Source organism: Nomascus leucogenys, chromosome 9 (genome assembly GCF_006542625.1).
Source record: "Nomascus leucogenys isolate Asia chromosome 9, Asia_NLE_v1, whole genome shotgun sequence".
NCBI classification, from domain to species: Eukaryota; Metazoa; Chordata; class Mammalia; order Primates; family Hylobatidae; genus Nomascus; species Nomascus leucogenys.
The window spans coordinates 50,326,918-50,342,467 of NC_044389.1; the positions used below are offsets into that span (position 1 = coordinate 50,326,918).

Below are 15,550 nucleotides of genomic sequence, written 5' to 3' on the forward strand. Positions count from 1 at the left end.
TTTTGTAGAGATGGGGTTTCGCCATGTTACCCTCTCTTCCTTGTACAACTTACACTCCAAGTAACGAGCCAGGGTCCAGGTGTTCTTATAGGTATGCTGTAAACATCTGATTTTGCCATTCCTCAGGTTCATAGCTCAGAACACTGAACAAACATTCACCAAGGAACATAGGGTAATTCTCAGGGTCTGCTTGAGTTACTGCTATCTGGTCTCAAACTCCTGAGCTCAAGAGATCTACTCACCTTGGCCTCCCAAAGTGCTGGGATTACAGGCCTGAGCCACCACGCCCAGCCCAGTACGGGGACCGATAGAAAGATCTCAGAGTTATCAAGAGTCATTCTAAAGTGTATTACCCTATACAGTGGCATATGACTGTAGTCCCAGCTAGGCTGAAACAGGAGGATTGCTTGAGCCCCGTCGTTTTGGACCCCCAGGCTGGCAAGCTGGGAGGGTATAGTCACGGAGAGGCTGATAAAAAAGATCCGGAGACAGCAGGCAAGACATGGAGTTTTATTCCAGGGGCTTACATACCGGGCATCCAGGAGTGGCATGCTGGACAGGAAAACCACTGCTATTTGTGAATAACACGTAAGTTATAAAGGTATTTTTGTTTGGAAGCCTCTACTTAGTAGCCTCTCCTCCACTCAAAACAAAGGCCTTTGCTTCCTTGTACGACTTGTGTTCCAAGGAACGAGTCAGGGTCCCGGTGTTCTTACAGGTATGGTGTAAACATCTGATTTAGCCATTCCTGGGGTCCATACCTCAGAACACCGAACAAATATTCACCACGAAACACAGGGTAATTCTCAGGGTCTGCTCGGGTTACTGCTATCTGGCAAGACATGCCCACCATCCAAGCCCAGGAGTCCAGGGCTGTATTGTGCTATGATCATGCCTGCGAATAGCCACTGCACTCCAGCCTGGGAAACACAGCAAGTCTCTGTCTCTAAATAAAATAAAATAAAAACTAACAAACTACAAACTTCTCAACAGGCTTGCCATATTAATTCCCATGGACATACCAATTTACTTTTGAAATTAGGTTTTCCAGCAAACCAGCCTCGTTCAACATAAGCTTTAATAACGTATTTCAGATACTCTTACTAATCTTACCGAAAATAAATAGTATATTTCCAAAAAAAAGATCTCCATTTATAAGAACTCTTTCACTTCCTTCTTACCGTTTTGATTAGTACTTGAAATATTTATCTTATTCTCCTTTTGTTTAAACTTGGAACTGGAATTTTAAAGTGGAGCTGATAAACTACATATTCCACATTTGAAAGTTTTAGCCTTATTGGAAAAAACCAGCAGATGTTCATTTCTCATGAAAATATGGCAATAAGAATGCATTTGCAGTTACAAAATGGGGAAAGCCGTTTGTGGTGCTCATTAATCCTGCTACTCCTGTGAAAAAAGCTAAAAACACTGCCTGCATTTTGCAGATGGAAAAAAAGTAACAGGTTCCATCTTGCTCTAGGTATAACAGCAAAGCCTTTGGTAGAGCCAGAAATAGAACCTCAAGAGATTTGTGTTCCCTTTTTGATACAGAACAGAACTCAACTCAGCAGTCTCATTAAAATCATGCTACAGAAGAAGCTGGTCTGTCTCTTCACTCAATTTTCTTTAATAGAGTTCAATCATGTATTTCAGCTCTACTTTCAATGAGTGCCTTATGCTAATTAGACTGATCATACTGTATAAATTATTACTTTAATTTATATAGTGATTTCATAGAATACATTGGATGCTAAGCATAATGGATAATATGTAATCATTTTAAGGACCTTTTTTTAAAGAAAAAGCACTATTTGAAATCCATATCATCAAATTCTACAGTAGAGGAAGCTGTATTATTTAGGTTTAGCAGGTCAACATGCATCTTCCAATATGACTGCCTTAATATAATTCTGTATTTTAAAGCATTCCAAATTAAGCCCCACAAATTTTTAAAGAAAACACCTTCAAAGTTACGGAAATTGAGAATTCCATGCTGCCATGGAATTCTGTGTCTACCATCTTGCCATTGCAGCTGTAATTTCAATTTTCTAAGTGTGTGTTTGTGCACACATGTGCAACTGTTGGAGTGGCATTTGAGTCACGAGCTACTACACTGATTAGATGTGCTCAGAACTCCTAACATGTTCACTAAGCATCTACACTATTGGACTGGGAATAGACTAGCTCTCAAAAAAAAAAAAAAATAGCAATATGTAGATCCTCTAGGGCAAAACAAACATTTTTTAAAAAATTGTTAGAGGTCAGGCATGGTGACTCACCCCTGTAATCCCAGCACTTTGGGAGGCTGAGGTGGGTGGATCATGAGGTCAGGAGTTCGAGACCAGCCTGACCGACGTGGTGAAACCTTGTCTCTACTAAAAATACAAAAATTAGCCAGGCATGGTGACACGCACCTGTAATCCCAGCTACTCAGGAGGCTGAGGCCGGAGAATCGCTTAAACCTGGGAGGAGGAGGTTGTAGTGAGCCGAGATCACAGCACTGCTCTCCAGCCTGGGTAACAGAGCGAGGCTCCATCTCAAAAAACAAAAAAAAACTTAGAGATGGGATCTTGCTCTGTCACCGAGGCATGCAGTGGTACTATCATAGCTCACTGCCTCTCACCTCAGCATCCCGAGTAGCTGAGACTACAGGCACATGCCACCGCAACAGGCTAATTTTTTTCAGGCTGGTCTTGAACTCCTGGCCTCAAGTGATCCTCCTACATCGGTCTCCCAAACACTGAAATTACCAGTGTGAGCCCCCACGCTCTGCCTAAAATGAGGAATTTAATCAGCCTATTGGGTGCAGTAGTTGGAAAAATTAAATGAGATAATCTATATAGATCAGTTAAAGGAGTGCAAAGAATGAAATAAATGTGCAATAATGGTTAGCTATTATTAGCTGTGAACACGCTGGCCTGAACACATGCTTGTCTTGCAAACATCAGCTTATTATTGACATGCATTTATACAACACGTTGTTAATGAGCATCATTTATGGACATTTTAAACATGGTCTACAAGGTCCAGCATGGTCTGGCAGTCACCAGCATCTCCAGCCACATCCCCTCTGTAGCCCAGATTATATCATGCCTTATCCTATATCTCTCTCCACCCCACCTCACCCCTTGGCTTTTTGTGTAGAAAGCCATGGCAACCTTTCTACATGTTCATGGATACAATGAGATCCTTCCTAGAGCACACACACTGTACATCCTCTTTCCTCTACCTATACCCCAAGCTCCACTCTTTTGCTTTATAAAATGATCTTCAATTTTGTGCTTAATCATCCTTCCCTCAAACTCACAGCTAGGTCCCTGACACCACCACTCCAGCTCTTAAGTGGTAATTTTACATTTTTACATGATTCGTGTATCAATGTCTGTTCTATCTACTATACTAAAAGTTCCACAAGGTCAAGGTCCTTGATTTGGGGTTTTATTCACTATTTTCTCTCAGGTCTACTACAGTGCTTGACATATGGTAGGTTCTCATTAGTTTTATAAATGAATAAACATATCCCAACAACAAGGCTATTGCTCCCAAGAATTGAGTATATCTTTCATTTTATTTCACAATCACTATTCTCCTCATCTCTGGCCCTACTCAATCTTACAGTGAAAAACATAAACACTCTACTAGGTAAAAGTAGCTTGGGGTAAAATAAAATGTGAATTTAATTGGTAGAGAAAGGGAGAAGGAGAAAAAGTCAAGTTACTTAAACAAGAAATGGGGTGGTGACCACAGTGTTATGAATGTAAAAGTGTCTAAAGACACATGCAGAAAGGATTCTTCTAAGAGTATTGCTTGCTTTTGCATAGTTGAGAATAATGTTATTTCAGTGGATGGGTATGTTCATCACACTGCAATGCACGTAAAAACAACGTGTAAAGAAACATCAGTAAAAGACATCTCAAAGAGTGCTACTTGGAAAAAGAAAAAAGAAAAAGATATGGGGTAGTGAGTCAACATTAGCAAGGGGTAGTATAAACAGTGGTTAAACTCATGTCTTGAGCCAGGCAAAAGGGCAAAAGGCAGAGAGAGGACCTCAATGAAGAAGGAGGAGACAAAAAAATAATGGCCTGGGGAGAGCTTAGATCCGTGGGGCTGGCAGAGCCCAGACCAGAGGGATGGGGGCCGCGCTGCTGGTGTTGGGGTTGCTCCAGCCAGCAGAACAGTGGGAAGGGAAAAGCAGTGGGCCCATTTAGAGGTTGAAAGAGGCAGGGACTGAGAAGCTCCAGGGTTTGAGGACCACTCCCCCACCCATATAACAGTTAGTATCCCAACTGCGGACCACATGTCCCACGCCCCAGAGCAATGGCCCTTGTCAGTTTTTTTTTTTTTTTTTTGTTTTTTTTTGAGACGGAGCTTCGCTCTTGTTGCCCAGGCTGGAGTGCAATAGCGCAGTCTCGGTTCACCGCAACCTCTGCCTCAATTGATTTTCCTGCCTCAGCCTCCCAAGTAGCTGGCATTACAGGCATGTGCCACCATGCCCAGCTAATTTTGTATTTTTAGTATAGACAGGGTTTCTCCATGTTGGTCAGGCTGGTCTCGAACTCCCGATCTCAGATGATCTGCCCGCCTCGGCCTCCCAAAGTGCTGGGATTACAGGCGTGAGCCACCGCGCCCGGCCGCCCCTTGTCTGTTTAGGTCTCTTCTGCTTTATCAAACATGGACCAAAATAGGGTGCTCCTCAGGCATACAGGGGCCAACCAGTCACTGCTTCTGGTAAAGAGTCTTTCATTGTATTTAGTCATTTCTACAGTAAAACGTATTTTCCAAAGACTACAGAACACCAGTCATGATGAGTTTTGTTTCTTTGTTTCTTAGAATCGGAAGGGTTTCATTCATCCACAGAGAAAGATGATTTGCTATTTTTGTATTTTCAAGTTGTAACACATGTTTTTTCCCTTAGCTCTTACAACCTTAATATTTTTATATTTCATTATGAGTTTTTATTCTCCATTAAAAATGTCAGTCCAAGGGAGGCCTTTGTTTCGTCCATTTAAGGATTAGAAGATTGCCTGGCACAGTGTACACAGCTGATGAAGCCGTGCTGAATACTTAAGTGAATAAAAACGCAGCATAAATAGCAGCTCAGGGCTCTAGGCTGTCGCGTGACTGAGAGCCTAGGCGCCAAGGGGAGGAGAGGGTAATCGCGAAGGCTCCGCAAGGGAGAAACCGAGGGGCTGAGAGAACCAGATCGACGAGTGCCAAGGCCCAGCAGGGTGCCTGAAGAAGCCGATTCTCCTGCTGAGGGTACCTAAGGTTCGAAGGATGCTTAGTGCAGGCTCGCCTTGTGTCTCACCCGCCAGACCTAGGAAGCCAGACCTAGGTAGGCAGAGGACACAGGTGGCCAGTGGCCGGGCCGGTCCAGCCCCCGTCCTGCCCTCGTCCCGAAGTTTCCTGGGATTGGCTGCCTGCCCCGCGGCCCTCCTCCCAGCCCCGCCCTCGCCCAGAGTCTTTCCTGCGCCGAAAGCGCAGGTATGTTCCCAGTCTTGAGCGGGAGGAAATTACCCAGCTCGGAGCACCTGGCCAGCGGGACCGGTGGGTTCCTGGTGCCTGAATCCGGCTGTCCGTCCTGCGGTGCCCCTCCCCGCCCCAACCCAGGATCTTCCCCGCCCCACCCCGCCCCGCCCCAATCCAGGATCTTTCCCGCCCTCGTGTGTCCCCTGTCACGTCAGTTCCCGCCGCGCGCCTTCTTCTTGGTCTTCTGGCCTGGCGGCGATCCTCGGCCAGTTTGTCCCTCGGAGTTGCACTGTGAGTGATTTTCTGCCCTTTGGTCTCCGGCGCGGAGGGCTCCCAGGCAGGGTCTGGGCTCGCCCCGTGTCCCCTCGAGCTTTGCCCGCCCCGAGCTCCTCTGCTCCCCGCGGCCAGAACGGAGGGGTAGAGCAGCCCTCGGTGGCCCAGGGGGCGGACGGCCGTGCCTGTCCCAGGGCCGCGCGAGGCACAGGCGCTGCGTCCTGCGGAGCCGCTGGGAGAATCCCGGGGGAGGTCCCGGCGCGGCAACAAATTTGCTCTTTGCCTCCCTAGGGCAGACACACCGCTACTTTGTAGCGGGTTTCGGGCGGGCCACGCGTGCGGCGACAGGAACCCAACCCCGGCCGACCTTGGGCTCCAGGAGTTCGTCTTCTACGTCTGCGGAGGGGCGGCAGCTTCAGTTCTAAGCGCAGGTATGTTCCTAGCCTTGAGCGGGAGGAAATTACCCAGCCCCGAGCACGTGGCCAGTAGGACCGGAGGGCTCCTGGTGTCTGAATCCGGCTTGCTTAACAGGAAGACAATAGAGGCTGTGCTCTGAACCTTTCCCTCACGATGGTCTTCTGCCTATTGACCATCCTGGTGTCTTTCCCATGTGGCCCTGTATGGTTGGCATGGTTCCTGTCTTTAGGACTTGTGAGTATAATGCTTTATTTTTTCCTGAGCCTCTCCTATGCCTCCCCTTTGTGAGCACAGTGGCTAAAGAAGTCCATTTGGTCGCATGTCTAATCCATCGCATAATCGCTTGGCCACCTTTGGTAACCATGTCTGTTTTAGGTTGTGGGGCATTTGCCCGACAATGAATGTGAGTCAGAGATAAGAGTAGGGTGGCAAGCTGGGTGGAGAAGAGACAGGGGGTCCATTTTTGTCTGCCCATTTAGCAGCTTTCTCAGCCCTACAATTCCATAAAGATACTCTATCAGTTTCCTAAGTGTTGCGCAATGAACAATAACAATTTATGTAGGAAAATAAATAGACTGTAATAGGATAACAATTATATGCCCATTGGTGATGGGAGTATCTGCTGAGGTCGAGAATCTGTGGGGGGGTAGGGCGCAGTGGCTCACGCCGGTGATCCCAACACTTTGGGAGGCCCAGGCGGGCGGATCGCCTGAGGTCAGGAGTTCGAGAACTACCTGGCCAAAATGGTGAAACCCCATCTCTACTAAAAATTCAAAAATTAGCCAGGCGTGGTGGTGCATGCCTGTAATTCCAGCTACCCGGGAGGCTGAGGCAGGAGAATTGCTTGAACCTGGGAAGCAGAGGTTGCAGTGAGCGGAGATCGTGCCACTGCAATCCAGCCCGAGCAACAGAGTGAGATTCCATCTCAATTAATAATAAGAAGAAGAAGAATTCCATCTCAAATAATAATCATCATCATCTATGGGGCTTCCAAACTGCCAAGGACATGGCAGAGTCCCAGGGTCTATCTAGTTAGTGTAAGTAGTGTACGTTTTCTCTTTTGCCAGTGTACAAGCTCACTATGTCATAGCCGGTTATTATCTTTCTGAGAATTTTGTTTATAAGAGTTGTCACAGAACAGAGTAAGTCTGTTTTTGGTTGTTTGTTTAAGACAGAGCCTTGCTCTGTCGCCCAGGCTGCCATCTCGGCTCACTGCAACCTCCACCTCCTGGGTTCAAGTGATCCCCCGAGTAGCTGGGAAGACATGCACAAGGCACCATGCTGGCTAATTTTTGTATTTTTTTAGTAGAGATGGGGTTTCACCATGTTGGCCAGGCTGGTCTCAAACTCCTGACCTCAGGTGATCCACCCACCTCGGCCTCCCAAAGTGCTGGGATTACAGGTGTGAGCCACCACACCCGGCCCAGAGTGTGGATGGCTCAAGGGAGTGTCTTAAGAGGTCTTCTTGTGGTTTAGAAGCCAGCTCTGTGACTGTAAGGCAATCATGTTATGTGGAGTGGGGTTCTCCATCAGGGAGAGGTACAGGTTTAGAGCATTACAGAGTGGCAAGATGAGGAGGGGTTGGTCTGTCAAGTAGAAAGGCACTCTTTTATGGAATCGTAAGAGTTGACACAGAATGAGAAACAAAGGTAAATAAGAGAACCGATTGTAAGATTAATGGCTTTGTCAATTAGGGTGGCAGCTGAGGTCACTACATAGGCATAAGAGCAAGCCTGATGCCACGGGATCCAACTGACATGAAAAATAGGCTATGAGGCCGGGCATGGTGGCTCACACCTGTAATACTAGCACTTTGGGATGCCAAGATGAGAGGATCGCTTGAGCTTAGAAGTTTGAGACCACCCTGGGCGACATGGCCAGACCTTGTCTCTATTAAAAATAATTAAAAAAAAAAAAAAAGAAGCCAGGTATGGTGGTGCATGCCTGTAGTCCCAGCTACAGGGGAGACTGAGGTGGGAGGATCTCTTGAGCCCAGGCGTTTGATGCTGCAGTGAGCCATGCTTGCATCACTGCATTCCAGCTTGGGCAACAGAGTGAGACCCTATCTCCAAGGGGAAAAAAAAAAGAAAAAAAATATGCTATGGAACTTACCTGAGAGGAAGAAAGTTGTCCTAGAATACCCACAGCTATCTCATTGTTTTCACAGCAATATACACGGAAAGGCTTGTCAAAACTGAGTAAATAAAAACAGGTGTGTGGGGTGGTTAATGCTAATTTCAATATCTCAGTGAAGGTTTCTGTGGTTGTGCCTGGGAGAGTACGTAGAGGTTAGGCAAAGGCAGCACAACTGGGAATCCACTGGTAGCAACAGCCAGCTGCTAAGTGTGCACACCTGCCTTTGAGATCGGGATGAATGCAAGTGACGCAAGGCCTTTGCGGGTGAGTTTGAGTAACTTGAGACATTCCATGGCCTAAGTAGGTAACAGTTCAAATGTCCGTACCCATTGAAATCTGGTTCTGGGAGGCATTATGACCAGAGTCAGCCAGTCTTCAGATGTTCTCAGGTGCAAGCAGTCTTTATACTATTCTGCTGGGCCGTTACTGCCTACAGTGTCAAATACCAACACTTGGTTTTAATGCAGTGTCAAAGCTAAGGTTAAGTTTGAATGCATCATATATGATATGTAAAAATATCACAAATGTGCTTAAACTGTAAGGAATCTGTTCAGCTGTGACTCCAGACAGGAGTCCAGCTCCTCCAAAGAGGAGCTTTACATTCTCTTCTCTGGGTTTTATGCAGACTTACTTAACCCTTCTGCTTAATGCACTGTGTCAACCTTAAAAGGGGCACAAGAAAGGGTGATTTAAGATTTTTTTTTTTTTTACAGGGTTTGCTACTACTCCCTGCACTGCTGCCTGGTCCACAGCTCATGAATCTCAGTTTCTTTTTTGAGATGGAGTTTCCCTCTTGTTGCCCAGGCTGGAGTGCAATGGCACAATCTTGGCTCACCGCAACCTCCACCTCCCAGGTTCATGCGATTCTCCTGCCTCAGCCTCCCGACTAGCTGGGATTACAGGCATATGCCACCACGCCTGGCTAATTTTATATTTTTAGTAGAGACGGGGTTTCTCCATGTTGGTCAGGCTGGTCTCACACTCCCAACCTCAGGTGATCCACCCGCCTTGGCCTGGGTGACAGAGTGAGACTCTGTCTAAAAAACAAAACCAAAAACAAACAAAAAACCTTTCCAGCTGAGGAGAGGCTACCTTTCTTGGGGGCTAGCCAATTCTCAGAGATAACAAGGGGCCAACCAGGAGCATGTCTTTGATATACAAACTAATCAATCCAGAGCCATACCTCCTCTATCTGGCCCTTACACACATGTAAGCAATTACTTGTCTGCCTTAATCATCCCAGGGCCAAGTGCTATGCAACTAGGGGACAACCTCTGCAGTTTGAAATCCATTGAAATTATTCAAACTAGCCAATCCTAAGCTGTTCACCCTGCAGGATGCCCCCCCATGAAATTATTCATGCAGTGGCATGAACTTGGGTCACTGGAATCTCCGCCTCCTGGGTTCAAACGATTCTCCTCCCTCAGTCTCCCGAGTAGCTGGGACCACAGGCGCACACCACCATGCCCAGCTAATTTTTGTATTTTTAGTAGAGGTGGGGTTTCGCCATGTTGGCCAGGCTGTTCTTGAACCCCTGGCCTCAAGTGATCCATCTGTCTCAGCCTCCCAAAGTGCTGGGATTACAGGTGTGTCCCACCGTGCCCGGCCCTCCACTGGAAAGGTTTTCCAAACGTCAGAACATAATTAGTATACAGAAAATTTTAAGGTATTTACATATGTGTGAATAGGATGATCAAAAGAGCCAAAAAGAGCAAAAAGACAGTTGGCTCTTGGCATCCATAGCATTTCTGATCAAATTGTTTCCCAGTGCAGTACTTGTAAATCTCACCAAGACTCTAGAGATGGTAAGCATACTGCAAAGAGTCTTCCAAGACCCACACTGCCTTTTATGGTACTCTAAATGGACTTTATAGATTTGTCTCCAGTCTTAGACTGTTCTTACTGCATGTTTAATGGATGGACTGTGCTATCCAACTAGATGTGCTAAGGCCATAACAGTGGAAGAGAAACTAACAACTGAGATTATTTCTTGTTTTCGCATTCCTTCATGAATTGAATCAGATAAAGGAACTCGCTTTACAGCAGAATTTAATCAGTTGCTTGCAAAACTCTTGGATATTCATTAAAACTGTATACCCCCTACTATCCTCAATCCTCAAAGCAAGTGAAACATAAAAATCTAAACATAAAATGAACTCTAGGAAAAAATCTGTCAATAAACTGGACTCAGACGGCCGGAAGCATTACCCTTGGTCCTTATAAAGATCTGGAATACTGACCGGTATGGTGGCTCATGGCTGTAATCCCAACACTTTGGGAGGCTGAGACAGGATGACCAGTTGAGGCCAGGGGTTCAAGACCAGCCTGAGCAAGAAAGTGAGACCCCCCCCATCTCTACCAAAAATAAGAAACAAACAAAAAAGGTCTGGAATACTCCAAATAGGAGGACTGACTGCTTTTGAAATAGTTTTTGGCTACTCTGTGCCTACTGGCATCTCTAAAACTTTCACGGATTGAATGCGCATTATGGGGACTTCAGTGAACAATTCAAAACTGTGACTAATTATATACAATAATGAGTATACTTGGAGCATATTTTCAACAGGTAAAAATGTGTGGCTTTTACTAACAGACCTGCCGTCTTTTCAACCAGGTGATCAAGTATATCTCAAAGTTTTTAGAAGAAAAGATGTATTGTAACCTCCCTGGAAAAAGAAGAGACCTTATGAAGTACTGCTAGCCAGCTACACAGTCATCAAAATAAAATTCCTGAATTTGTTCAAGCCACAGCAAGCTAGGTCAAGACCATCACATGACAACTGGAAGGCCATGCCTATGGGTTACCTCAGATTGAGGAATTTCAGCACCTACTCACAGGCTCCATGAGCAGATGAAGTAGACAGCTTTACTCAATATCTCAGACCAAGAACTTTGTCTCCATCTCCCACTAGCTGAAACATCTTCCCTCCTCGACCTGGAAAATTCTCTGACTTAGAAATTTAAACAAAACCCTCCCCTTTCATTGAATCTCCATTGTCTGGAGTTTGCTTGTCTTAACCTAGCCTGTTCTCCCTCTGTTCCTCCACTATGGGCTCCCTTTCAAACTACGCCCTGCTTCAACTAACCCTTACTGCTTTTTTGACAATTCTAGTACAACCTCAACACCTGCTTGCTCCAGTTTTCCGGACACTATCTATCTTGACTAATCAGTCTAATTGCTGGTTATGTGAACATCTAGATAATGCAGAACAACCAGAACTAGTTTTTGTTCCTGCAAGTGCAAGCACCTGGTGGACCTATTCTGGACAATGGGTGTATGAAAGGGTGTGGTATCCACAAGCAGAAGTACAGAATCACTCTACTTCCTCCTATGGTAAAGTGACTCGGCACTGGGAAGCCTCCATGGAAGCTCAAGGTCTATCCTTTGCTCAAGTAAGGTTATTGGAGGGAAATTTTTCTCTTTGCATAGAAAATAAAAATGGAACTGGACCCTTCCTAGGTAATATACCTAAACAATACTGTAATCAAATACTATGGTTTGATTCTACAGATGGCACCTTCATGCCCTCTATAGATGTTACAAATGAATCCAGGAAAGATTATGATGATACAAGTGTTTGCCTAGGCACTAGACAATGTTCCTGGCTTTCAGGTTGCACAAACCGGACCTGGAACAGCTCAGCTGTTCCCTTGATTGGTCTGCCCAATACACAAGACTACAAATGGGTAGATCGAAATTCTGGATTGACCTGGTCAGGTAATGACACCTGTCTCTATAGCTGCCAAAACCAAACCAAAGGGCTTCTGTACCAGCTATTTCGCAACCTATTTTGCTCTTATGGCCTGACAGAGGCACATGGGAAATGGAGATGTGCAGATGTCAACATAACTAATGACAAAGGTTATGATGGACACCAGACCCCCACCTGGTGGCTCACAGGTTCCAATCTGACCTTGTCTGTGAACAACTCTGGCCTCTTTTTTTTATGCGGCAATGGGGTGTACAAAGGGTTTCCACCTAAATGGTCTGGGCGATGTGGACTTGGGTATCTTGTACCTTCCCTCACCAGATACCTCACCTTAAATGCTAGCCAAATTACAAACCTGAGATCCTTCATTCATAAAGTAACACCACATAGATGCACCCAGCGAGACACAGACAATCCACCTCTGTATTGCAACCCCAAGCACAATTCAACAATAAGGGCCCTTTTTCCAAGTTTGGGAACTTATGATTTAGAAAAGGCAATTCTAAACATTTCCAAAGCAATGGAACAGGAATTCAGTGCCACTAAGCAGACCTTGGAAGCACACCAATCAAAAGTTAGCAGTTTAGCCTCTGCATCCCGAAAGGATCATGTCTTGGATATACCGACCACCCAACGACAAACAGCTTGTGGAACTGTTGGCAAACAGTGTTGCCTCTATATAAATCATTCGGAAGAAATAATGTCTAATATACAGCGTCTCCGCGAAGCATCCGAGAACCTGAAGAATGTACCATTACTGGATTGGGAAGGCATATTTGCAAAAGTGGGAGACTGGTTCAGATCATGGGGCTATGTGCTTTTAATTGTTCTTTTCTGCTTATTCATCTTTGTTTTAATCTACGTTCGTGTCTTTCGCAAATCTCGCAGATCCCTTAACTCCCAACCTCTGAACCCAGCCTTATCTCCACAGCAATCAGCACAGCAGCTTGTCAGTGAAACTTCATGTCAAGTTTCAAACAGGGCAATGAAGGGACTAACAACCCATCAATATGACACAAGTCTACTTTGAGAATATCTGAACAAACAGCAGCTGCAGACAAAAAGCCTTAGCTAAACTTTGGTGAGTAAAGCAGGCCTTATTGACAATTCAGCTGCCAAAACCTTCCCCTGAGTGTTCCTCTTATAAGGGCACTTAGCACTAGGACCTCCCAAGGTATTGTAAATAAGCCTTATCAGAACTTTTCATAGTTTCACTCTGAAGCCTTAAGACACACACCATTAAGCTGATCTGTAAACCCTTACCCCTTGCCGTTCAGAGAGCTACTCTTTATAGTGTTCTTGCATGCATATATAATAAATGTTTTTTCTATTGATCTGTTAATTTGCAAGCCCCCCAAACACTGGAACTAAGTTGGTGCAGGAAAGTTTCTCCCAACAGCACTTTGTAGGCTTCTGGATAGACCAAAGAGTGTGTTTGAATAGATAAGGGAATTTTGTTCCCTTGATTTTGGTTGAAGGTAGAAGAATCCAATGTACACATACACAAGACTATGTCCTTAAATTTGTCTCAAAGAATAAATATTGGGTAGTCATCAGAATTGACTGAAAACTTACTTTAGGGAGAAAGCCACAAATAATTTAGGCTGGTATGATCTGAGCTTTCCTGACTTCCCATGGGCATTTTAGTGGTCTAATGGAATGTTAGTCTGATACGCATTTTAGCCATCTTATGATATGGGCCGCAGGTGGAAGTAGGATGTAGGGAGTGTTGAGGTGGCATCTATTATATCAAATGCTTCACTCTGCCCAGTCCTCGGGTGAGTTCCTTACATGCATCTTTCTAGTTAATCCTCTCGGTGTTCATATTTTACAGATTAATCAACTCAAAGGGCAGATAGCTTGCTAAAGATTATACTATTACTGAAAAATAGCAAGATGCAGAACAGGGTACCTAGTATGTTCCTTTTTTTTTTTTTTTTTTTTTTTGAGGCAGAGTCTGGCCCTTTCACCCAGGCTGGAGTGCAGTGGCTCGATCTCGGCTCGCTGAAACCTGTGCCCCCTGGGTTCATGCCATTCTCCTGCCTCAGCCTCCCGAGTAGCTGGGACTACGGGTGCCCGCCACCACTCCTGGCTAATTTTTTGTATTTTTAGTAGAGACGGGGTTTCACCATGTTAGCCAGGATGGTCTCAATCTCCTGACCTCATGATCCACCCACCTCAGCCTCCCAAAGTGCTGGGATTACAGGCGTGAGCCACTGCACCCAGCCTAGTATGTTACTTTTTATTTTAAAAAAGAGGAAATGATATGTATATGTGTATGCATTTGCAAATAAAACAGGAAAAGCCATTCACAATTGAAAGCGATTACACGTAAGAGGAATGGACAGTGAGATTCTCACCTCCTTTTTAAGGTTGCATATAAACAAATTTATGAACATAGCAGATTGATAATTTATTAACAGAATAATAATTTCAAGTTACATTAAGAAAACACGGATGGCCGGGCATGGTGGCTCACGCCTGTAATCCCAGCACTTTGGGAGGCAAAGGCGGGCAGATCACAAGGTCAAGAGATCAAGACCATCCTGGCCAATATGGTGAAACCCCATCTCTACCAAAAATACAAAAATTAGCTGGGCATGGTGGCAGGCACCTGTAGTCCCAGCCACTCGGGAGGCTGAGGCAGGAGGATCACTTGAACCCAGGAAGAGGAGGTTGCAGTGAGCCGAGATCGCACGACTGTATTCCAGCCTGGCAACAGAGCGAGATTCTGTGGCAAAAAAAAAAAAAAAAAAAGGAAAGACTGGGTGTGGTGGCTCGTGCCTGTAATTCCAGCACTTTGCAGGGCTGAGGCAGGTGGATCGCTTGAGCCCAGGAGTTGGAAATCAGCCTGGGCAACATGGCAAAACCCTGTCTCTAAAAAAAATTAGCCAGGTGTGGTGGCACGTGCCTATAGTCCCAGCTACCCAGGAGGCTGAGGTGGGAGGATCACGTGAGGCTGGGAGGTCGAGGCTGCTGTGAGCCAAGATTGTGCTACTGCACTCCAGCCTGGGTGATGGGGTGAGCTCCTGTCTCAAAAAGATAAAGAAAACTCATACTCTGGAACAATAGAACCCTTATAGATGGGTTTATTGTTCATAATAATGTTGATATCAAAAGAAGGTAGGCTGGGTGCAGTGGCTTATGCCTGTAATCCCAGCACTTTGGGAGGCCAAGGCAGGCAGATCACCTGAGGTCAGGAGTTCGAGACCAGCCTGACCAACGTGGAGAAACCCTGCCTCTACTAAAAAAAAAAAAAAAAAAAACATTAGCCAGGCCTGGTGGTGCATGCCTGTAATCCCAGCTACTCGGGAGGCTGAGGCAAGAGAATCACTGGAACCCAATAAGCGGAGATTGCAGTGAGCCGAGATCGTGCCATTGCACTCCAGCCTAGGCAACAAAAGCAAAACTCTGTCTCAAACCCCCCCCCAAAAAAAAAACAGCACACACACACAGACACACACACACACACAAAAGAAGGTAAGAAAAACTTTCAGCAATATAGGACACAAGAGAAAGTCTCCTTGAGCTGAAAGATATAGGAC

The 15,550-nt window shown here is 45.5% G+C and overlaps 1 protein-coding gene and 1 non-coding gene across 3 annotated transcripts; one reads left to right on the forward strand and one right to left on the reverse strand.

Annotated features, from left to right (window-relative positions):
* Window positions 1–5,457: 5,457 nt before the first annotated feature.
* On the forward strand, window positions 5,458–14,317 carry ERVMER34-1 (endogenous retrovirus group MER34 member 1, envelope). Of its 2 annotated transcripts, XM_030818434.1 has the most exons (4): window positions 5,458–5,760; window positions 6,034–6,173; window positions 6,274–6,393; window positions 10,910–13,347. In XM_030818434.1, exon 4 carries the CDS (start codon window positions 11,344–11,346, stop codon window positions 13,033–13,035), a length of 1,692 nt encoding a protein of 563 aa, XP_030674294.1. In that variant the 5' UTR covers window positions 5,458–5,760; window positions 6,034–6,173; window positions 6,274–6,393; window positions 10,910–11,343; the 3' UTR covers window positions 13,036–13,347. The 2 variants fall into 2 exon arrangements, with proteins under 2 accessions (XP_030674294.1, XP_004089019.2); XM_004088971.2 differs by lacking the exon at window positions 6,274–6,393 and having other exon boundaries at window positions 5,678–5,760; window positions 10,910–14,317.
* On the reverse strand, window positions 8,848–8,970 carry LOC115836822. The gene has a single exon (XR_004031830.1). It is a non-coding gene; the product is annotated as a small nucleolar RNA SNORA26 (small nucleolar RNA).
* Window positions 14,318–15,550: the final 1,233 nt, after the last annotated feature.